This window comes from Grammomys surdaster, unplaced genomic scaffold, assembly GCF_004785775.1.
Source record: "Grammomys surdaster isolate TR1022 unplaced genomic scaffold, NIH_TR_1.0 145, whole genome shotgun sequence".
In the NCBI taxonomy this organism is placed as follows: Eukaryota; Metazoa; Chordata; class Mammalia; order Rodentia; family Muridae; genus Grammomys; species Grammomys surdaster.
Genome location: NW_021604603.1, coordinates 2,744,089 through 2,768,510, shown reverse-complemented (window position 1 = coordinate 2,768,510; position 24,422 = coordinate 2,744,089). Strand labels below are relative to the sequence as shown.

The 24,422-nt window shown below is 50.9% G+C and overlaps 1 protein-coding gene across 12 annotated transcripts in view; it reads right to left on the bottom strand.

Moving 5' to 3' along the window:
• The window catches only part of Plekha6 (pleckstrin homology domain containing A6), a 137,571-nt gene that overhangs the window by 3,943 nt on the left and 109,206 nt on the right, over positions 1-24,422 (bottom strand). For 6 of the 12 annotated variants that reach the window (XM_028764611.1, XM_028764612.1, XM_028764619.1 and 3 more), the window contains 15 exons: positions 23,967-24,053; positions 18,476-18,544; positions 17,038-17,118; positions 16,655-16,804; positions 15,586-15,681; positions 14,176-14,287; positions 13,755-13,894; positions 12,725-12,874; positions 11,568-11,697; positions 11,285-11,391; positions 7,090-7,266; positions 5,380-5,547; positions 5,168-5,301; positions 4,549-4,694; positions 461-584 (listed from right to left, as the gene is read on the bottom strand). In XM_028764611.1, coding sequence (XP_028620444.1) covers positions 469-584; positions 4,549-4,694; positions 5,168-5,301; positions 5,380-5,547; positions 7,090-7,266; positions 11,285-11,391; positions 11,568-11,697; positions 12,725-12,874; positions 13,755-13,894; positions 14,176-14,287; positions 15,586-15,681; positions 16,655-16,804; positions 17,038-17,118; positions 18,476-18,544; positions 23,967-24,053 — 1,863 coding nt within the window. In that variant the 3' untranslated portion in view covers positions 461-468. The remainder of the gene's footprint in view (positions 1-460; positions 585-4,548; positions 4,695-5,167; positions 5,302-5,379; positions 5,548-7,089; positions 7,267-11,284; positions 11,392-11,567; positions 11,698-12,724; positions 12,875-13,754; positions 13,895-14,175; positions 14,288-15,585; positions 15,682-16,654; positions 16,805-17,037; positions 17,119-18,475; positions 18,545-23,966; positions 24,054-24,422) is intronic. The other 6 variants (XM_028764617.1, XM_028764618.1, XM_028764623.1 and 3 more) reach the window with 4 other exon arrangements.

The window sequence follows — 24,422 nt, the reverse complement described above, 5'->3', positions numbered from 1 at the left end:
GGAGGGAAGAGCAAGGCTAAACTACTTTAGAGCTGCCCTCAGTTACATTAATGTCTGGGAGTGGAGATACAGCTGCTAGGGGCCTTCTTAGGGTTCTGTGGCAGGATTGCTGTGGATCTCAGGGGAATGAAGCTGATTAGCAGACCGGAAGTACGGGGTGGCAGGTACGGAGGTAGGGGGCCAGGGAAGTACCTTCCCGAGCAACAGACAGGTGTGGGATTAGCACCATTCTCTTCTGCTTGCAAAGAAGCAGAGTCATTGGCATATCTAAGAAGCAGCATCGCCAGTCACCTGCAGCCAGTACTGCTTGGAGACACTGGTGGCTCAAGCGGACAAATGGAGGGGACACTGAGCACGGGGCACCAGGATGGGGAGAAGCAATGGGAGGGCATCATGACTCAGTGGGGTAGGGGAAGGATCCCTCCCTGGGGTGCATGAAATACAGTAGAAAAGTGCTTACGTCAGAGCTCAGACCCGCATGGTATGGCTGCTGTCGGCGCCCCGTGGGCGGTCAGACGATAGGGGGTTGACTGGTGGAGTCGGGGAAGCAGGGGAGGTGGGAGGGCTTGGGGTGGCACATTGCACTGGAAACAGAAATGAACAGGGGAGTGAATAGAAGACAAAGGGTGCTAGGGGAGGAGACTGGGCGCCCAGAGCAAGCGAGGCCGCTCCCTGGGCAGGGAGCAAGGCAGGGAGGCAAGCAGAGAGAGAAGAGGTGTGCTGGGGAGCTTGCTCAAGCAGAGGCAAAGCTGTCCTTAATTCCCAGGGTGCAGTGGAGGATAGTGAGGCCCCTGAGGAGACCCGGCCACACCCAGGCTCCGCTAAGAAGCAGTGTGATGGTACTCCAGGCTGAACCCCATTCTGGGATAAAGACTCCCTTCCCATCCGCACTGGGAGATGCTTATTCTACCCTGTGCAGACAGAATGAAGGGGGGTCAACCACTTCACACCATCTATGGCAGCTTCACCCATGATAATGATTAATAATGCAATAAAATCACACCAGAGAACACGGTTTCCTGACTAGCATAAAGTCAGCTCTGTCTTGGCATGACCACGGGCTCAGAAGGAACCTCCCCACAATCGTGTGAGAACCTGTTCTGACTGATCCAGCAGGGAACCTGCAGGCCATTCTTGGAAAGTCAGCTTGAGCTGATGTGATTTTACTTTATTATCATTTCATGTGAAGAACAGCAAAAGGGAAAGACGGTAACAGGAGAGTCTTCTAGAAGGACACCAGACTCTTGCATGTCCTCAGTTTAGCAGAAAGATGGCAGAGAGAGCGTCCTCACTTGGGCTAGGAGAAGAACCAGACCTCGGCCAGGAGTCACACCGCATTTCCAAGATGCAGCCTTAATCTTCCAAATCCTTGCTTCCTACCCTGGTATGGGCATTACTACTTTCTCTTAGCTCTGTGCAACACAGGGCCTGTGTGGCTCCTGCTGTTGCTATGGGCTCTTGGTGTTCCTACGGGCACATCCCCAGTGTGTGCATAGCCCAGGTTGCTCTAGTGGTCGTGAGCTCTGGTCTCCTTCACATAATACCACTTGTGCCCAGGATCTGACAGCACCACATGGTTACACTCATCTTACACAACTCAAATAAGCATTTGTGCACTTTCAAGCCCCAGTACTTCCATGTGATCCAACATATCTGTCACCTCATAGGCAAAATCACTCACAAATGCTTCCCAACACAGTCATGTACATATCACCGAAGAAGTGCTACTCACGGGTCATGTTCAGATTCTAAGACAGTCAAAAACCCCTATAAGAAAGCAAGGAGGCTCCCTGGGCAGCTAAGATGTTCTAACATCTACCTAGGATTGATAGAGTTCTGTGGATCTGGTCACTGTTATCCACAGTTCTGACAGGCGCTGGCCTGTTGGTGTTCTGACACCCCCCCCCCATTGGAAATAGAAAGCTGGGGCTGGAAAAGAGAGGGGGGACTGAAAAGCCCCACATAGCTCTAAGAAGGCACAAATGAAGAGAGCCCCTTTATAAAAAGTGAAGATGACATGTGAGCAGAAGGGGACCACACTTAGATACAGAGAGAGTCACACAGAGGGATGACAGCTCCTGAGCTCGTGCCATCAACACAAGTCAGGAGCTTAGGGATACTGACAGTATTAACTGAGGACAGGACAGACAGCTACGTGAATATCATCTCTTTAAGGAAACAGACATGTGAAATATATGTTGACTATACGCACTAAAACACGCTAAGTACAAGTGTGTAGTAAGTACATGTTGGACAGATGTGGCAGTACAAAGCATGTACATCTGCATGCGTGCGCAGCCACACACATGTATGAGTGCATCCACCACCCCCTTGTGCGCAGACATGTTTACAGGTGCTACAGAGTGTACTCTGTGCACAACACTCAGGATAGACCTCAGCATTCCTGACACATGAAAAGCCAGTCACACATAAATATGCACATTCATAGATGTTCCCGCCACCTACATACGAGTGCGCGCATGCGCACGTGCACACACACACACACACACACACACACACATCCCTACATTTCCCCTCAAACATTCCTTTCACCCACACACAGATCATCTAAATACATACAGATACACATCTGCAAACATTACCAGATACATGACATCTGTGCCAGGTACACAGACTCAGAAACGCTGCATTGTCTCATATGGTACACACTGAATCGTCACACAGCTGCTAGGCAGACTTACAAACAGAGCACTCCTCACTGATTAGGTTGTCTGTCTCACACACACACACACACACACACACACACACACCCATGCCAAGCCTGCTGCTCTTGGGACCTATGCCCAGCCACTCTCCCTCCCAATGTCCTGGGTATGAACCTACGCCCACACTGCTAGTCCATACCCATGTGCCCAGGACTAGTGCTTGCTCTAGGGCCTCCGGGCCATGGGCCAAGCATAGCGGGACAGCAGGCTAGGTCTGAGGTCTGGCCCTCTCGTAGCCATTTTTTGAATTGTTGGAGGTTTTGGCAAAAGCACAATGACCATTTGCTTTCAGCACACAGACCCTGAAATGTAAGCCCATGTGTTGTCAGGGGAAATCGGATAGGCCCAGAAACTTGTTTCCATGAACCCTGGACTGTTGGGTAACAATGCAGAAAGCCATATCCGTGGCAGGGCGGGGGCGGAGGGGGGAGTTTTTAAGCATTGCATGTGCTACCCTCTTGAAATAGGAAGTACATTTTGCCCAAAGCATGTGGAATTTGACTCAAGATCAATTCAGGTTCAAGTTACTTTTGAAAAGTCGGGAGAGGTCACGGATAGCCTCCCTGTCTGAAGCGAAACCGGCTCTGCTGCCGCAGCTGCAGGAAAGGAGATGGTCCCTCAAAGCTGTCAGCACCTGTTTGTCTGACACTGGAGTACCTGCCACCTCCAGGGCCTCCCCAGCCCTCCATCCTGAAGTTCATTACTCCCTAATCCACAGAGGTTCTCTCTCCAGGTTGAACTGATACCTTCTTTTGCTGTGACTGACGGCCCTCTGGTTGTAACATACATACATCAAGTTAGAAACAGCACAGAGGAGTCTCGTTTCAACTTCAGCTCTTACTACCCTGCACAGCAGCACCGCCATTGCGTCATTGACCCTTGCATCATCTGAACTGAAGGCAGGTGTTCTGAATTTTACCAGTGAGGAAATGGAGGCTTGGAGCACCTTCCCTCCTGATTTCATCTTTGCTTGCTCCTGCCTTGTCAGGACTACCGTGGCCTGTAACCTGGTTTCTCACTTCCACTGGTCACCTTAAGCCACGGCCGATTTCCTATCACTCTTCCTAACTGTGGCCACTGAAGTTCACACTTTGTGGTGTGCAGCAATGATCCCAGCACTCAGAAGCCTAAGTAGAAAGATCTAGGGTTCCAGACCAGGCTGTCTCAAAAACGAAACAAAATAAGACGATCCTACTGTGTGTGGATGAGCTAACCACTGGCTTACCTTCCCCTCCCATTCATATAGACTCCCCTTCATTGAAAGCCTGGTCACATTCCCCTCCTCCAGGATGCTACTCTAGCCTTCAATCCAGTGACTTCACCTCCTCCTAGCAAGTCTCCTCTTAGGAAAGTTAAGTTGGGTCAGCAGCCAAGATGGAGACAGAATGGCTCTCAAGTCCTTGACTGCCTTGTCAGGTTTTTTTCTTTTGTTTGGAGCAAGGAAGAAAAGCAAAAGGAAGCCTAAACACCTAGTCCTCTCACCCATGGTTGGTAAGCATGCTTATACTTCCTAAGGAAGTGCTATTGCCTTCTCTTCTCTGTGACTGTCCAGGGGCAGATGGCCCCGAGTTCCCTGCAGCCTCTGACCAGTCCTCTATAAAGTGGCTGTGAACATCGATGACAGCTGAGCCCCTCAAGGTTAGCCACTCTGGCCCCTTCATACTGAGCCTAGCATAAACCCAATGCCTAGAGAACACTGACCCTGAGAACGTCTCCTTGTCCTGGCATCTCTCCTGAGCCTGCCCCCCTGGCACTACTGCACTTCCTCCCCTACACCTGGTCAGCTGATGTCCCTGGCGGAGCGAGGCCCAGCCCCTCTCACCAGACAGCATGCGGCCCCTGCGGGAGGCCTCGGTCGCCAGGGCACAGGAGATTTCAATCCGCTTCTCCTGCTCCTGCAGCTGGCTCTCTGAGTCCTGGGGCACGTCCACAGAGTCCCCCTCGCCGATGGGCACCACGTTCTGCATACTGAAGAGGCACAGACACACAGACATGGAGGGAGGGACAGCATGGTCCAATTGGCTTGGGGTGGCCTGCGCTGAGGTTGGTGGGGAGGACCAGGGCCTTTGAGTATGCAGCCTCTGGTGCCCAGCAAGGCTGTCCCTAGGAGCGAGGGAGACCCTGGCAAGACTGTTGGGACCCCTACCCTCAATGCTCTCAAATGAATTTTCAAAGGCTCAAGTGAACATGTGGGGCAGCCTTGAAGGGAAGGAGGATGAGCAGAGGCCCCCCTCTGGTTTGTGCACAAGCCCAGCAGGTCTTTCTAGGGCCCAGACCAGCATCCTCATTTCTGTCAGATGTCTGGGTATAGTCTGCTGCTTCTGGCCACTGCTTCCATTTTCTCTACCCTGGGGAGGCAAGGGGCCTCCAAGACATCTGGTGCCCAAGGAACCTGGGTACAGGGAGGGCAGTGGAGTAGCTGGCTCTCCTAGGCCTATTACCTGGATTTGGCAATGAGCGTCTTGATCCTTTCCACCTTCTTCTGCTTCTCCTTCAACTCCTCCGGGCTCAAGGGAGTGACAGGTTCCAGGTCAATGTACCGTTCGGGGATGAGGACTTTGTCTGGAGTGGAGAGCTGTGGAGAGCCTGCGGTCACCACCTACATCCCCTCCCAGGCCATCCCCCTGCCGCAGCCCCTTCCGGATCCACTCACCTCCTTACTGATATCCACATCGTAGTGCTGAGGCTCCAGCTCCATTTTGCGAAGCCTAGCGATCTCCTCCCGGGGTGTCTCATATGCCTGACCACCAGGCTCCTCGGCCCTCAGGGCTGCCTCCAGGTTGGAGATGTCCACTTCGTGGATGCTGCGGTGACGGCGCACCTGGGGGACAGCACCGTCATGACCAAATCACTTCTACCCACGTCTCCCTCCAGGCAGTTCTCACTATTCCTGTCTCCGTGCCCCTGACCAGCATCCCCGATCAGGCTCCCACAGCCCGCACTGAGAGCCATTTCCTTTCCCTCTGCTTCCCCACACCTGCCTACAGCAAGGCCCAGGGGCAGGATCTCATCAGTGTCTCCTGGCAGTGCTCACACCCTGTACTGCACACATGGGCAGTGGAAGCCGTGTGACCCACGTTGGTTTCTGATAGTTTCATGCTATGGAAGGTCTGACCTGTCGACTTAAGCAAAACTGATGAAGGTAAGATTCACATCATGTTTCTTCTCTATTTCTGAAACCTACTATAATGAGAAGTTAAAGGCACCATGGCTCCACCCACCTCTGTTCTTACAGCGGTGTGGCCCAGAAAGCTCCTGTTTTCTCCTGACTCTACTTGCCTAGCTGTAAAATGGATAATACATTTGAAATCATTGCCATCACTGATGGGGTTAAGTGAAGGAATATGGATATATTCCATCAACAGCACTGCTCGGGAAGCTGCCATGGCTGTCTTCAGGGGACCCAGGAGCTGCCATGGCTGTCCTCAGGGGACCCAGGAGCTGCCATGGCTGTCCTCAGGGGACCCAGGAGCTGCCATGGCTGTCCTCAGGGGACCCAGGCCAATGTTCAACACACAGAAGACATGTCAGAGTCACAGAAAAGTGATGACTCTTTTCCACATGGTGGATTTTGCACTATTTTCTACCTAATTTTTCCTTTTTATGTGTGTGTGTGTGTATGTGTGCATGTGTGTGTGTGTGAGTGTGTGTGTATGTGTGCATGTGTATATGTGTGTATATGTGTGTGTACGTGTGTATGTAAATATATATGTGTGTGTGTGTGTACACGTGTGTGTATGTATGTGTGTGTATGTGTGTGTATGAGCACATGAACATAAAGTATATGTATGTGTGTGTGTATGTGTGTGTATGTGTGTTGTGTATGTGTGTGTATGTGTGTGTATGCATATGTGTGTATGTGTGTATGTGTGTGTATGTGTGCGTGTGTGTATGAGCACATGATCATAAAGTATGTGTGTGTGTATGTGTGTGTGTATGTGTGTGTATGTGTGCGTGTGTGTATGAGCACATGATCATAAAGTATGTGTATGTGGGTGCCTGCTGAGGCCAGAAGAGAGCGCTGGCTCTGCTGCAGCTAGAGTTACAGGCAGTCATGAACCATCTGATGTGAGTGCCAAGAGTCCTCTGCGAGAGCAGCAAGTGCTCTTAACACTAAATGAGTGACTCTGGATACTTCACTTCAGCAAACACAGTCAGCATTCATTTGGCATTACTTTCGCCAAGCATAAAGAGGAAACACAGGCTGAAGCACTAGTAGCTGTAGGCTATCTCAGGAGCCCTGCTAGGTGGCCCTCAGTCTTCTCTCTCTTCAAGCTCCCTGGCCCAGGCTGCCCATGGGCTGAAGGCAGCTGTGTGGACGGAGAGCAGGACCTGGGCCTCTGGACGGCTGGGAGGACATTACCACTTTGTAGGCAGGCCGGGTGCTGGGCTCAGGGGCTGGGCTGGGTGGGAGCTGTAGGCTCCGCCGCTTTTCCTTCATGGAGCCACTCTGATGCCGCCTCATCCGGTCCATCTGCTCCTCGACACTCATCTTCACCTTCCCCTCTCCAGAGAACACAGCACTCTTGGGGCGCTCTTGCTGTAGTGGGGAAACAAGGCTCTGCCAGGTGCTCCCCAACCCACTGACTTTCCCATCACCCCAAGTGCTCCAAATAGTCCTTCTGTGGGCAGCCTGTCCCTAGAGGGCTGAACAACGGTTCCAGAAAGATACGTTGCATTTATTCTGACCCCCAGTGCCTGCAAATACGATCTTATTTGGAAGCATGACATCATCCTGAATCAGGGCTGACTTAGAACCAATAGCAGCGGTTCTTGTAAAGACAGAAAGATGACAACACAGCGCAGAAAGGGGGTCATGTGTCAGTGGGGGCCTGGACTAGAATGATTCATTTACATGCAAGCAAGTGCCAAGTCTATCCACACATAGAAGGGAGGCTGGGGCAGAGCATCCCTTAGCACTGTCAGCGGGCACTGACCCTGCCAGCACCTTCATGTGGGACTCCATACACATGAAGAACAGATTTCTGTAGTTCTAAACTACATTGCACATGATAGTTTGTTTCAGGAGCCTTGGGAAGTCTGTAAAGACTGATATACTAAAAAACGGAGTGCTAAGAAGTACTTAGCATAGTGGGTGAGACTTTGGAATCAAGAAGTGGGGAGAGGCTGAGATAATTTTGAGGTTCATAATGGGAGAAATCTTAGATTTCATTGGTAGAAATGGGAACTTTGGAAATGACTGTGGTGAAGCACAGAGGAGGTAAAAGAAGAGAAGTTGGGAATGGTGGCCATGTCTTTAATCCCAAGCGCCCAGTACCCAGAGGCAGGAGGATCTCCGTGAGTTCTAGGTTAGCGTGGTATGCACAGCAAATTCAGGTAAGCCAGGGCTATATAGTGAGTCACTGTCAAAAACATAAAAATAATAAATGAAAAACAGAAGAGAAAGCTTCTGTTATCTCAGAGTGAACCTGTATCACCAGCACAACAGTGACAGAGGAGCTAGAAAGACTGCCCAGGGAAAAGCAGGCACATGAAGTCTTCAGTCTGAGTCCCCAGAACCCACACATACAAGCAATCCCAGAGCTCCTGTGGTGAGACAGAAGGCAGACAGGAGAATCTCTGGAACTTGAGGGCTGGCTAGCCTGGGCTACACAACACCAAACAAGAAATTCTGTCTCAAACAAAATGGAAGGCAAAAGCTAATATCTGACTCCTCTAGGTTCTACATGTGCACTATAGTATGTGTGTTGTGTGCTTATACTTACACACACGCACGTGCGCACACACACACACACAAAACACACATACCCCCTCACATCATACACACACAGCTCTGCCACATCACACATACCCCCAACACACACGCACACGCACACGCACACGCACACACACAGAGACAGAGACAGAGAGAGAGAGAGAGAAAAGTGGATGTTAAGGGTACTTCCAGCGAAGTTTCAGAAGGAAGCAAGGGGCATGTTATCGGATACCAGCCTCTTTGTCATCAAATGGCATAAGCTTGGCTGAATGTGCTTGGTTATGGGATGGAAACTGGAGCTAAGTAGTCAGCCTGGATATTTAGCTGAAAGGTTTCCAAGCAGAATGTTGAAAAACGTGACCAAAAAGAAATTGGCAACCCACTGCTGGGGAAGAACACCCCTTAAGAGGACCAGGGAAGCCGGGCAGTAGTGGCATACACCTTTAATCCCAGCACTTGGGAGGCAGAGGCAGGTGGATTTCTGAGTTCAAGGCCAGCCTGGTCTACAGAGTGAGTTCCAGGACAGCCACGGCTACACAGAGAAACCCTGTCTTGAAAAACAAAAACAAAAACAAAAACAAAAACAAACAAACAAACAAACAAAGAGGACCAGGGATATCTTGCTAAAAGACTAAGATATGACTGATGATTCAATCGAGCATCTCAGGAGCCAGAAACAGAGATGGGCCACCCAAGAAAGCTCCACAGATACCCCACAACACATGGGGCCCCATAAGCTAAGCCACAGGCGCTTGTGAGAATGCTCTCAGAACAAACTGCCAGTTTACAGATAAAATGAAGATGTGGAGGAAAAAAGCTATCAGATTTCTAGGGGGTGATATATCCCAGAAATTGGCTAACAGAGCTTCCTAGCTACAAATGTCAGCTATGCCCTCAAGAAAAAGGCAGGTTGACCTCAAGAGAAAGCCTTGGCTATAGACCTTGAAGCCAGAGAGAAAAGTCTGGAAACAAGGGGTGGTGGAGCCGTCACCTACCCACAGGCAGGACAGTGAGGCCATAGAACCTGAGTCTGTGGCTTAGATGTTTAGCATTTGGCCAGTGTGCACAAGGCTCTGAGGTTTGATCCCAGCACTGAGGTGAAAAACTTGCTTGAGGCTGGAGATCCCTTTATTCCTTCTCATTTCTCCTTTGGGGACAAGACGGGTTATCTTGGAGCCAGGGAGATAGGTTAGTGGGTGAAAGTGCTTGCTGGGCAAGACCAGTGACCCAAGTTCGATCCCTGGAACCTATATAAAAAGCTGGGTACACCCACACCAACCTGTGATCCTAGCATTGCTACCTTGAGATGGGAGACAGAGACAGAGGAATCACCTGGAAGGTCACAGGCCAGTTAGTCTGGAGTGTACAGTACAGCCACAGAAACAAGGGAGACCCTGTCTAACAGGGCAGAAGGGGAGAACCAATCCCTAAGAGTTGTCCTCTGACCTCTACACATGTAGAGGCATCCACACACACGTAATGAACAAATAAATAGCTTTTCAAAAGAAAGATTATCTCATGTCATCGTATCTTAGAAGCAGATGAACTCGTTTTCAAGTTCCCATGTGTAGAGAGTTCCGCCCCATAAGGAACACTATCTAGAGACCCATGCATAGCTGCTAGATATGACTCATAGGGCGAGTTGTGGGACTTATTTTCTTTATGTGGGGACCGAGGTACACCGGGCACACATTTGTGTGAGGATACACTCACTTGTGTGTGCCTAGGCAGAGGCTAGAAATGGTCTCCAAGTGTCTCCCTCTGCAGCTCCTAGTTACTTCCTGAGACACACTCACTGAACCTGCAGCTCACTGTTTCCGCTAGACTGGCCGACAGTGAGTCTGTTGGAGATGTCTTCACACCCCCAATGGAGGAGTTATAAGAAAATGCCTCATGCATGGCTTTTACATGGGGGTTGGGGGGCCTGAACTCGGGTCCTCAAGCTTCTGTAGCAAGCCCTTTACTTGCTGAGCCATCTCTCTAATCCTGTTTGTCTTTGTTTCTTGAGGCAGGATATCGTCTTGATCTGCAATCAAGGCTGGCCTTGAACTCACTATGCAGCCTCAGCCTCTCGAGTCCTGGGGTTCTAGGCAAGAGCCACCAGGCCTGGCTGGAGCTATGGGACTTGATAGTAAGTCTGGGTTACTAATAGATGAGATTTTAGTATTAAGATTAATTATGTCATGAGTTGAGATTTTTAGGGGTTCTTGGGATAGAACGAGAACTTTTCAAGTAGAATGGCATGAAATTTGGCACTATAGTTGTTGAATACCCTAACAGATATGTCTAAACCACAGCCCCCCCATGCCTGATACTATGTCCCTTTTTGGAAAAAGATTTCTACAGTTGTAATTAAGGTCACCATGAATTTAGGGATTCAAAATCCAAAGAGGGGTATTATTACAAGAAGATGATGTGGCCCGGTGGGTACCAAGCACTGCTGGGAACCACTATTCACAGGAGAGGCACGGGATAGAGTCTCTCAGATTCCCAAAGGAGCCAACATGGGTGGTGCCTTGACTTTGGACTTCTGGCCCCTGAAATGGGAGTATAAAGCTGTGTCGTTTTAAGCCACTAATCTGTGTGGTAATGTGTCAATTCCCCAGAGCCCTAGCGAACTAACAGGGTGTACTTCACCCTGACCTCTGTTCTCCCAGCTCCATCCTGCCAACAGCATGCTATGACAATGTTAAACACTCTCATGCATTTTCAACACTCATATTCCTTGACCCTTGACGTGTCCACGAAGGACCGTTCTCCCTCCCACGTGTTCTACCTTCCTCCCTAGTTCTGGGTCATGAGCACTGGGTACAAGCCCTCAGAGCCTGGAGTGGACACTTACCCGTGAGGAGAGGCCGTTGGTGAGTCCACTCGTGGTCCTCCTCACCACTGCTGACGGGGTCATCTCGTCCTCGGCAGGAGATTTTGTCCGTGGGGGCACAATGCCAACTACAGGGAGACAGATTAGCCAGTGAGAAGCCTTGTGGGAAGCAAGGCCAGGGCACCTGCTTCTCGAGAAGAGAGGCTGGTTGCTCTCCCCACTGAAGCCTAGGGTAGGTGAGCACACTCCTCCAGCATGAGGAAGTGTCTTAGCCTTACTTAGGCAAGTATGGGTGGAAGCATACCTTTGTTGAGAGCTGCCTGCTTCTCTGCCTCCACCTCTTGTCTGGTGGGTACCAGGCTGATGTCTCTGGGAGTATCCAGGGGTGATGTCTGGCCAGGGTCTTTCTTGATTGGCTCATAGCCTGTTTTGGTCTGGGAAGAAGGGGTGAGAGGATGGCTAGTGTTAGGGTGAATACTGGAGATTTGGCTTCCTTAATGCCTTCCTTCAAATCCTTTAAGATCGAGAGAGCAGGGAAATTGTGCAGGTGCTAGCTTCTAAGAATGACTCAGCGAGGTCTCTGCCCAACCCGGGTAACTTAGAAAGCCCAAAGAAGCACAGATGGTCTGTGGACTTTACATCATAGGAGGAGTCACCAGAGTGGGCAACAAAAAAGAATCAGGTTGTCCTTAATTCCAGGATTCTGAGGAAGTGAAAAAGGTGTTTGTGGGTTTACAGAGACATGAGGCCTCAGACATACTATGAGCAACCTCTCCCTATTGTACTGTCAGAGAGTCTAAGAAAATTCAGGAAAATAAGAATAAAACAAGAGCCTGAAACCTCAGCAATCACCTAGCTGGAAGCCTGGGTACTAGGTAAGTCTTGTCCACTTCATGGTGTAGCAGCTACATGCAATGCCAACTATTCTGCCTGTCTCACAGGCAAGGGGTCAGCTACACAAACCACATAGAGCCAAGCCTGGCTAGAACATGGGTCTCTCAATAACAACCAAGTCTAATTGTACACTCTGTCCTGACTAAGGACCCAGGCGAGAAGCCAGAACAGATTCAGGCCTTATACTAGAGACCATGAGACCCAGTGAGATCAAGCCAGAGGCAGAACAAGAACAGAAGACTGGAGTCTGCGGTGGGCAAGGGACAGCAGGGACTGGGGAAGGTGTCACTCCATTTCCTTTGGTTTAATCATGTTGGTAGGGATCTGAACCCATGACTGTCAGACACTCATGAGTCAGGGTTGGGTAGGATTGTAATTCATTTTCCCACTGTCCCCAGAGAACAAGAGGGAAGCTGGCTGTGAGACTTTTCCCCCAGAGCCCAGAAGGAATAGAGCTCTGTGGGAATGACTGGGAAAACAACCCCAGTGCTCTACCCTGCCCCCCTGCCTGGGTCTTTGTCCCATACTGTACCGTCCCGCCCTCCCAAACCCAAGGATGCTGGGTACCTGACCCTTGGCTGTCTCGCCACTGCGATGCCAGGAAGGGGAGTTGGGGTATGGCCAGAAGCGGCTCTCATTGGGGAGTGGAGGGACGGTGGGAGGAGATTCCAGGGGGACGTAGGCTTTGGGGAGGGGTGGCCGAGGTGGGCCAGGTTCCTGAGGCAGAGAGAAGCCAGAGCATTAGGAGGAAGAAGAGCAGCCACTGTGAGAGCAGAAGAAAGAGTTAGCAGGAGCCAGATACTTATCCAATGGAACGTGCCCCAGGACTGGGCACTGCACCCCACCCCTGGCCTGGCAGAGCCCCAGTTCCACAGGCAGACTTCTGCCTGACCTGTAGACCCTCCTCACAGAGTCCCTCCTGCCCACCCTTCTATATACCACTCTCCAGTAGTCCAGAGCTCCCTCATACATCCCCAGCATGCTAGGACTTCCCCATTCTGTACCTTTGCCTCTGTCTCTCTTGCCTGCACTCCATTTGGCCTCACACTAGCCAGACGCACCGGGGCCCCATTAAGTTCTACCCTGTCTTCCTTTGGAGTACCAGAGTCTGAACCATGTGACTCATTGCTGAGATATAACTGATGTCTCCTGTAGGTTGCAACCTACTATGAATTGGTCCTTGTTAGATGCTGTCTCACTAAACAAAGGGCCCCAGGGCCTGCCTGGGTGCCTGTTAGAGGGCTTCATTCCATCTCATGAGCACTGACTGACTAACAAACAGCTCCCTACACTGATCCTCATCCATCCCCTTGGGACACTCCTGGCTTAAATTTCCATCAAGTATGGGGAATCTTTGCTAACCATCTTGGGGTTCAGGAAGTCTTCCTTGTGTGGCAGCTAAAGAGGACAGGTGGAGATGGGAGTGGGTGCAGGAGAAACCCCGAGGGAAAACCAGTGTGAGAATGATTTGTAGATGTCATGAACCAAACTCTAGGATGGGACCCCGGGGAAGAGATAGCAGACTGTGTGTCCTTTCTGGTGATGAAGACCTGGTCTTCTTGGCCCCCATCTTTCTTGTACTGTTTCCCCAGCTTACCTCACTGGATCCTGGCTTAGTGGGAGAGCCCTGAGAGCCAGACACCATTGAAAAGGGGCTCAGGGGACTGGTAAGGCTGGCAGAGCTGAGAGGGCTGGCTGGGCTGTTGGAGCTGTAGGTGGCTGAGGGCCCAAGTCCTCCTGGAGAAACAGAAGAGAGGGGTAAAGAGGAAGAAACGGCTCGGCATACACACAGATGCAAGTGGTGGAGGAGGGAGAGGAGGCCCCTCCATGGATTAGGGTCATAGGCTGGTTGCTAAGAGGGCCCCTAGGCAGTGAAGAGAGCAAACAGAGCTGACACTGCCACCTCTGACATGTCACAGAGAGCCAACCTGAAGACCTGGGCTCCAGGTTAGCTCTAAAGTCACCCATGGGTCCTTTAGTGTGGGTGGCAGGGGTGCAGGCATGCTGGAGGTGCCTACCTCTGTGCTTGGCCGTGTCGGTGCCCCGTGATGGGTTATTTTTCCTCAGCCCTTCCATCACATCCTGGATCCTCCAGATCTCCTTCTGGATTTGCCGACTGAGCACCTCATTCTGAAACAGCCGCAGAGTGAATCAAGGATGGGCCAGCCCTGCCCTAAGCCTAGACTCCCTGATCAGGAGGCTTCGGAACCCCATGTTCTCGCCTGCACATCTCCCTCCAGGGTAGCTATCTTTCTAATGGGAAGTCTCAGCCTCTCTAATATAAAATGTGTCCACAGAAAAGCCAAGAAGCAAGAGTGAGGAGCCCCTACTTAACTGCCATGGGGAACAGGAGACATGTTCTGTTCTCCATGGGGAAGATTTCCAGTGCTTTTTCTTTTTTTTTTTTTTTTAATTTTTACATTCCAACAGCTTAGACATGAGCTACATTCTCTCACAGATAGCTCACATTCTGAAATTTAACAGCTGCCACTTATTCTGTGTCTTAGTACCAGGCACCGCTCCGAATGCTCTGGGTGTACTAACTAACTCATCTTGGCTGCAGGACTCCTCACCAAGCTACGAGAGGCAGAAAAGAGACTGTTCTGGGCCACCCACTGAGCTGCACTGCCAGTGTCTAAGGATGGTTTTTTTGATTCAGAAGCTGGTGCGCTTGCCCATGGCCATCACCCTTCCTACAATAGGTCCACTTAAGGCGTAGCTGACCCATGGGATATATCAGTATCTGGGCCTCATCACTCTGCCCAGCCCGAGGCAGGGGAGGTAAATTTTTTGTTATCAGGAGGGAAACAGTGTGCTAACCATATCCAAGGACCAGAGTTTGCAAAATCAGCTGGAGAAGAGGCGGGGCTCCGTCAGAGGAAAGACAAGGGAAAAATAAAATCAAACAGAAGTCTCCAGTATTCATCCTGCTTCAAACCTCCTGCTTCGTCCCTAGGCCCAGAAAGGAAGCCTGGTTGCTTTTAAAACTGCATAGATGGCTCCTGTACTGCCAGCTTCTCCAGTGTCTGGAGAGGTATTTATATCCACATAGCTGTTTTTAAATCTTTTCAGCAATAGAATATCCTGCTTCTAACCTAGGTCTCCTACCTCATTAGCTCCATCCCCTGTGAGGTGAGAAGAATATTCTCATGTTGTCATAAAGCTAAAAGTAGTCTAAAGTGGCCCGAGTCTTTCTCCCTTTTCTTCCGTCTCTCTCCTCGCCCCATCTCTCCCTGCTTCTGTCTATCTTTTTCCTCTGTCTGTCTCTGTCTCTGTGTGTCTGTCTGTCTGATTGTCTCAAGACCAGATCCTTGTCTTATATTGAAATGGTTAAATCAAGAAAGACAGCTGCTTTGTTCTTCTTTGCCACATAGGCTAGAGAAGATGCAGAGCGTATCCCACCCCTCTCTCTTGGGACCCCCTTTCACCTGGATGTCCAAGTTGAGCTGTTCCCAGAGGTCATCATGCAGGGCAGAGACCTCAGACTCAAGGCTCTCATACACCACCGTACTGTTGGTCAGTGCCTGCAGGGGAGAGGGTTATGGAGTGTGAGGGTTCATCCCATCACTTGACACCTGTCTGGGTGTGTCTGTGAAGGTGTTTCCAGGAAGGGCTAAGTGAGGAGGAAGGTGTGGTGGCACCATCATGCAGGCTTGGGCCCAGGATGAATACAAAGGGCGTGGTTGAGGTGAGCACCACAGTCTCTGCTTCCGGAACGTAGATGCAACTGAGCAGATGCCTTGTGCCCCTGCCCACCATACCGTCCCCACAGTGATGGGCTGTATTCCTTCAAACCGTAAGTCAAAATAAACCCTTCCTCCTTGGTGTTTCATTTGCCAAGCATTTTGTCACAGCAGTGCAGTGAGAAAAACAACTAATATACAGAGGAAGCCGCCTTCAACAAGTTCTCCCTTCTACTGCTGCAAAGGGGTCTGGGGTTGGGATCCCTGGGGTCCAAAGTCTGGCAGGAAGAGAACAGGCTGAGGCATTCTGAGGGAAGCTACCACCGACGCGCCTTCCTAGAACGGCCAGGGCACATCCCATGGCGGGCTGAAGGAAAAGCTGAATTTGTTCCTGTAGAGATCACCCTTCTCTCCTGGCCTGTGCTTCCCTGGGCTACTGTTACTCAAACAAGCTGTGTTGAACGAAGGATCTGCCTTAGCTCCTCAGCTGGCAGCAGCAAGCCAGCCAGAGCCTACTTCTACAAGGCAGAGGGCAAAGTGGGCAGCAGATGTGTTAGATCAACCAAAGAATTCAGTAACCCTCAGATACACACTGTCCCAGAAGAGTCCTGGGACAAATGCAGCCTGTGGGTGATGAGCCCGCTCTCTGGGTGGAGATGCTTCGGGATGAACAGGAAGGCAAACTTGCTGCCTGTGCATGCCCTCTGCAGCAGGGGTGCCCTTGCAGTGCTCTGCTTCTGAGGTCTTAGAAGATATCCAGGTCAGAGCAGCACAAAGGGAAAGTCAACAGCCACAGCCTCTGCTCCCCAATTACCGTGGTCGCCTGTGACAGCTCCACTCGGATGTTGATGAGCTGGTTTTGCAGAGATTCCTTTTTGTGCAGCAGCTTCTCTGGGTAGGCGGGCTGGCTTCCGAACATCTCCAGCTCCTGGTGAGTTCCCATCAAGGCACTTTCTAGGCTCTCCTAAAGAGAGATGAGAGATGTCATGAGCTGCCCCCGTGACCTTCTGTAGGCTGTTTGACAGCAGATGCCTAAGCCCCTGGTAGTTCAATCAGATAATTTAGCAGAGGTTATCCCCATACTGGCTACTGTCCCAGGAGACAAGAAGTCTGAGGGAGACAGCTTTGTAAGGACAGAGACAGCATCACACACCATGCCCACGCCAGCCCCACCCACAAAACACCCCAGACGCTCACCTTCTCCGCCCGCAACTGCTGCACCAGCCGCTCCTGTTCCCTCACTACCTTGTTCTGCTCACACAGCTTGCCCAGCAGCTTCTGGGGACCCAGAGGGGAGAAAGAAGAAGATGAAAGATGTGGTTTGATGGGGACTTGGGAACTGGGTTGGCAGGGCTTGGCCTCTGGATTCTGCCACTTTGCCCAGCCAAGGAACCTGGGCCTTCACCGTCACCTTGGAGGCTCTGGGAAAGAGCATGGTGGATCTCTCCATCTTAGGAAATGAGATGTGGTAATTCTCTGAGTAGGGGTGGGAGAGTCAAACGCATTCCTATCCTACTATGGGGCAACAGAGCCCAGAGGACAGAGAAGACAACCTCACCTCCTCAGCTAGGGTTGGGGTCAGGCAAGGTTTGGGAACAAGCAGTCTTAAAATAAGCAATGTGATGTGAAGCAGCCCCTCAGCCCCACAGGGCACCCCAGTCTCTCTTATCCTGAGACTCCTGAGCTCTTACTTTTTCTAAGGCAACACCTCTTGGGATCACACATCAGATATCCTATATATGGGATATTTATGCTACAATTCATAACAGACAAAATCATAGTTATGAAGTACTCATGAAATAATCTTATGGTCAGGGCTCACCACAACATGAGAGAACCTGTATTAAAGGGTGCAGCATTAGGAAGGTTATGAATCTGCTGTAAGGTCTCAGGATGGCTGATGGGAGCCTCTTAGCTTTGGCCCTTGCCTGGAGAGACCCCACCCCCACCCCAGCCTCTCAGTATGGATCCACTGCTGAAGCAGGTTCAGTGGTGATGTGGAGGCCATGGGCAGAGCCTGCTCTCTTCTAGAGAGTTCTCTACATCCTCATCTCTAACTCATGTCTTCCCTTCCGTCTTCTTTCTACCAGGCTGCATCTTGCCCTTTGAGACTTCTCATTTCAAGGACTTTCTCTTTGGCTACCTATTTAGTCCTTGACCCACTCATTGGTCCTGTTCAGTGAATGGATCTGATATGGCCATCCGATGCCACCTGGAGTATCCCACTGCTTGATGCTCTGAAGGCAGACACAGACCATATTCTCTCTAGCAGTGTGCAGTGTCTGTCACAGGCTGGGCACAGAACAGACTGATTTACCATCTAACAGAGCCTACGTCTTTGCCCTAAGCCGATCCCACTGCTGCAGATAGGGGCTCACAGCATTGCTATAGAAGCCTGAAGCAGAGTGAGAGGCAAGGGTGAGGTAGGGCCAAGTCCAAAAGGAAAAGCCGAAGGAGGAGGAGGAAGCGGGTGGAACACTGTTGTGGTCCTGATGAGAGGAGGTGAGTCAAATGGATGAAACGCCACCAGGAGAGGGAGGAGGATGAAGGAAAAGCCCCATAGGGGAAAGCGAGGATGAGGAGGACAACATGAGGAGCACGTCGTGTCAGAGGGAGCAGGGAGAGCTGCTCTTACATCCGTATCTTGCTCGTTTAGCTTGAAGGTGTGGAGGCCATCCCGGAACACCTCTGGATATGCAGGGACCTGGAGGAACACGAGGTCGGTTACTGCAGCAGGGGCAGATGAGGCTGGGTGAGTGGCAGAGCTGACATCACAATCCCGCTTCCTTTCTGCCAGAGACTACTGCCCGTCACGCCTGACGCGTCTGTGCCAGGGACTCAAGACAATTCTAGGTCCTCTGGCTGGGAAAGCTATGATGGTGCGGTCTAGATTTTATCCTGATTGTCTATGGTTGATTCGGGAGAGGTTGACCACATGACCTATGTCCTCTGTCCCCCATTGGAGGCCTGCTGGAAGGCAGAGCTCTCTGATGGTGACAATCACGAGAACACCAGTGACCCCTGAGCAGTTTGTAGAGACAGTACATGAGAGCTTGGCAGGAAAGAGCATCAGAAACCTGGAGAACCGCTGTCCCCGTAAACTGAACACACCAATCGTTGCGCCCATACTAAGCCAGAACTGGCAAGATTCCAAAGGCATGGCGGGGTGAGGGTAGCTCGTGCTGCCTTGCCTTGACAACGCAGCAGCTATCCTACATGTTTACAAACCCTTGACATCCTCCCCTCATGCCCCAGCCCCAGTAATATCGGTCAAGAACATAGAAAACATGAACTGGGCATCCTGGGCATTCAAAAGCAGGTTTGTCATCCTCAGCGTGCATGAGATGTCATGTTTGCTGTTTGATGGGTCAGGAAATGCACCTTGACTTTATCTATGGACATGAAGAATGGAGGTGGCATGGTGGAGCTGGGGAGGAGATCAGGCAGAATCTGCTTTAGGGGACGCGAGGCCTGGCGGATGAATGGATTGGGTGAAGCGGGCTTCATCCCACATGGGGTGGCCCAACCATGCACAAGCAGCTGAGATGGCATTGACAGGGACCATGCTGGCAGGCAGAGGCCTTACTTGCATGAAGAGGTGGGCCCTGGGGGAGGAGTTCTCCACCATTCGGTTCACCATGCTGATGAGAGTCTCACTCTCGCTCATCTGCATTGGAGGAAGGAACGCAAGATTCACTCAGCCCTGGCTGCGGCGGCGTCTCCCCACACCCCCCTGTGGCTGTCTGCAGGAAACAGGGGAGGGGCAGCTGCTTTGGGGGCCTCCAGCACCCTGCCCTTGGTCATTTTTCACCCTGTGAACTGTTTCAGGACCAGTACTGATGTTCCCATGCAAATGTCACGGCAAGGTGCTAGGAGGCCACTGGACCCTCACTGAAGGCACGGAAGAGACCCTGCAAGGCTCAGGGACTCTGTCCCAGGGCTGCGCGGTCACAGTGGCCAAGCTGTCCCCTCCTTCCCATTCCTCACACTGCTTTGGATGAAGACCACATGGTGGAAAAGCCAGTCTCCTCAAACTGACACTAAACTGAGCTAACACAGCAAACCTGGGACCTCCTCTCTGCCTGCCACCCCCACCCCCACACCTCCTGAAAGATTACTAAACAGTCTCCAGAGCTGGGCTGGCAGCATCCATGAGGATCGAGGATGACACTGGGAAGCAAACAGGGAGGCCGAGACAAGTGAGCCATGTTAAAGGGACACCAGGTGTCGGACACTGCTTTCTGCCACGTAGTCTTTTAATTTCAAGGATCACTGGGAAAGTGGAAGGGGATGTACTGAAGGGGGGAGGGAGTCAGAGAGGGAGGGAAGGCCAGCCAAACCAATCAGCTATGCCCTCACTTGTCCACTGGTTCCACTGGGAGAGGATCGAAAATGAAACTATCAGGGAATGTCCTTGGCTGTGTCCCTTTAACTGTGTGGTCCACAGCAGATGACAGGAGGGAGAAGACAGAAGGGAGGTGTACAGGGGAAGCTTTGGGGCTACGAAGTAACTAGAGATGATCTTCTGGAGTCAGAATTTTATCCACGGTCTCCCCAGGCTTTTCTTCCTCTCACCCGATTGAGGCAACACCTCATACAACTTTGTTTCTGCCGTGCTGGGGCCGGAGCTAGGCAACCTATGCTCCCATTCGCTATCTACAGCATTCTAATTTAAGAAAAAAATTTGTTTTACTCTATATGTGCATTTTGCCTGCATGTATGTCTGTGTACCATGTGCTCACAGAGGACAGGAGAGGGCACTGGATCCCCTGGAACTGGAGTTCTAGGAGGTTGTCAGCTGACACATGGGTGCTGGTAACCAAATCTGGGTCCACCCAGTGCTCTTCACTATGGAACCGTCTTTCCAGCCCTAGACATGTAGCTTTTCAAAGGGTTTCTGGTACCCGATTTCTCTGTTCCCGGAAGCCCAGTTAGGGTTTTTCCTTGGTGTCAAGGCTTCAAGAGTGCTTACAGTATAAGGATAAGCATTGGAGTTACAATACCAATAGGCCAGCCTCCTTATTTAGTTTAAAGATCTGAAGTCAGTCCAGTCCCTATCTACTTAAAGAGGCTGTGTGTGCTCATGTCTGTGTGCACGTGTTTGTGAGCACACAGTGGACAAAGGAGACCAGACTCTTCCTGGGCGCCCACTGTCCTCGTTTCTTTCCCCTAAGAGGTTTGCTGTAACAGTGCCCCACAGAGAGCTCCTGTGTGCTTTCCAATCTCATTCTCTCTACTCTGCAGAAGAGCAGGCTCTGCTATGTCTGAAAGCAAAGAATCAGGGGGACCAAGTGACATCCCCCAGTGCTGCCCAGCATGGCTCTACCTGGCTGTGTCGGGCCTCGCACCATACAGGATTGCCTATAAGAATATTATCCCATGGGCAGGAAGGTAATCCAGAGTTGAGTTCTGAAGACCCTAGCAGTCCATCCCCTCTGGAAGGGCAAAAGCCACTCTGTGCTAAATGATTGAACAGTCAGCCATTGTAGGCAGGGCAAAGTCAGCACAATGCTACAAGCAGGACAGTATGCTTGGGAGACCAGTGGTGGCACTCTGAGTCCTCCTCACTTCAAGGCATCGTAGATCTTGCTTTCCCCTTGGAGGACATAGCACTTCCCAGCCATGCTTGGGGGAGGGAATCCCCGGACGAATCACCACACGGCCCCGAATGCCTCTGGCATGGATATAATACCTTGCTTTTAGAAGAGATTTGAAAGCTCCGTGAGGGCCAAGAGCTGGCCCTGCTGACTAAACTCTGGCCATCAGTGCTTCCCACTGCCTAAAGCCTTTTACAAAGATGATCTCACCACAACAGGGAAGCCATGGGAGATGACAGGTCACATGACTGGTACTGGAAGAACATAGAGTCATAGCAGTGAATATAGTCATTTCGAGGCCACGTTTCTGCCTGGAGATTTATCAGTATGAACTTGTCCTGATGAGATTTGATCCTAGCCCTGTCTCCTCTCAGAGTCCCACTACAAGCTCGGCTCATCACTGATTGTGTCCTTAGCATGCTTTTAAAATCTCTCTGTGCTTGTTTCCTTTATATAAAATAGGATAATCACAGTTCCCATCCTGTAGAATTATTACAAAAATGAAAAGAATTGTGAGCTCTTCTATTCAGTCAAAGTCATGGAGGAAACACCAATTATAGTTAGTGGCTGCTATTATTATTATCATTGTTCTGTTATTACTAACACCACTATGACTATTATCGAGACATGATTTCACCACAGAACTTTTCTTGGCCTGAAACTTCAAAGTTACAGAGATCCAGTTGCCGCTCCCTCATGAGTGTTGAGATTAAAAGCATGCACCACCACCTTAGTTATTCTTAATATTATCACTACAATCATCTATCTCTACCGCTGCAGGCTGCCTTCCAGGGACAATGACACGGACTCCTGGATTCCCTGTCGGTTGTAGCACACATCTACTAGTGTATGGGTTCACTGGCAGCCTGTCTAGACCAAGTGGTTTTAGATGGCCCTCTTTGGAGTTAAAAGGCAAAGGAGCAAAGAAAAAAAGTGTGGAGTAAGCATGACGCAGCCAGCAACGTGTGTCTCACTGGGGTGTTCGTTGCCTGGTCAGTTTACTGAGCTGATATTACTGTGCCTCCGACAACCACACTGAACTCTAAGGACCATGAGCTGTGTATGCAAAAGAGTTTTGTTGAGGAACTAACAAATTTATGAAACACTTTCTAAACCATTCTAGGACAAATCAAAGACCTCAGTTTATAACTGTAGAACTTAACAATGACCAGTAGAACAGGATATGGGTTCCCAGATCCAGGCTTAACTAAACTCCTGACATCTCAGGCCCAACCCTTGTCTCTACTCTCTTCCCACCTGCCTCTGAAGGCAGTTCCACGTGGGCTGAACACTGAAGAATGTAGACAGTGGTAGTTAATGATTCACATGCCATTTAAACACTTCTTTCCTGAGGACAACCGCAGCTGCCCATGAGGGATTCAGAGGGAGAGGAGATGAGAGGGCAAAGCAAAACACGAGCCACTTTGTTGGATCCTGGTGACGTCAACAAAGGTTGTCAAATGGCTGGAGGATGCTAGGGACAGGGAGGAGGAGACAGGACAGGGGTATGGGATGGCGAGGGGGCACCAGCTCTGCCTACCTGCTGGTCCAAATACTCTAGGTTTCTTTGCAACTGAAGATCTAAAAGTTCATCCTACCCGGAGCCCGGGGCCAAAGGGCCAACCAGCAACACAAACAAACAGGAACACACAAAAGAAAACGATAGGAAAAAAAAAAGAAGAAGCAGAGTAGTTAAGAGTTAGCTAGGCATGGACCAAAAAAAAAGTCTCTGTCATGTCCTTTAAGTGGTTCTGAGGTAGAAGGGGACAAGACCGAAGGCGGGTGGAGAAAGGAAGAGGGACATTCTCTCCCTCTGTCCCACCCTGCAAATCTGAGGAGAAGTGTTTCCAATTGTTCTATGAAAACAGGATGTCTCTGGAAAGGTGCATTTGCTGTGGGCCAAGGCTTTGGAGTCTGAACAGTAGAGAGAGAACCAGTGCGACAGTGGCCACCCTCACATCCACCCAGCCTCCTCCACCCTGGCCTCCCACGCTGGGTATGGGACAGAGGTTCTTTAGTCCCCAATTCATTCCTCAGAGGAACACATTTAGAAGTAGAAACAGTAGAAAGGGGAGAAACGCAATGTGGCACACACCCTTTCTTCCTCTTAGGACCCCTGTCCCTTTCCCCGCGGGTGGCATTCAAACAAAGGCATCACCAAGGGTGAAAGTCCACATGCTCTAGCCTGGGAGTCCTAGCCTGACTGTATCCAGTTCATGCTCCTAGCTAGCCCTGGCCCCTCCTCTTGTGTGCTGGTGAGAAGAGCTGCTCTAAGCGTCTGAGGGACTGAGGGGCAGGAGAGCACACACTCCTCTGTGCTACAGAGGAGAAGGGGCAAGTGGCCCCAAGCCCTGTCCTGGGGCCCTTGAGGCCTAGTGGGAAAGGAATAGGCAACCAGAGACTTCTAAAAGTACGTGGACTAGGCACTGTGTCCAGAGCATCTCTGGCACCTGCCCCAGCTCAGCTCCACCTTGGGTGGATGCAGGAGAGGAGGTCCTGAGGTGGCGTGGAAGGGAGGAGAGGACGTACCATCTTATCGTGGACCGTGGGGGATGGTGGGTAGTTGTAGGGGAACAGTCCTGCAGGGACTGGCCGCCTGTCTCCCAGGTAATCATACTGGAAGAGAAAGGGGATTGCAGAGGTGAGAGAATACGGCTGGGATGTGGACTTCCCCACCAACTAAAGTTCAAGGTTAAGGGCGCCTGTATTCTGTCCCAGAGCAGAGTTCAAACTGAGATGCATTGCAACCCCGTTCACAACAATCTATCTGAGTCCTCAAGGTCGGAAGACAGACCTTCTCTGTCCTCTTAAGACACTGCACAATTTTCAGTAGAACCTGGGAAGAGGCACAGAGAGCATGGTTCCTGCTTAGAGCTCAGAACAACCCCCAAGGCAACCCCTTAGGGTGGGTACCACAGGCCAGGCAGATTCCTGGCCTGGCAGGCCATATCCCAGATAGGCCAGCATCTCCAGCTCTTCTTAGCA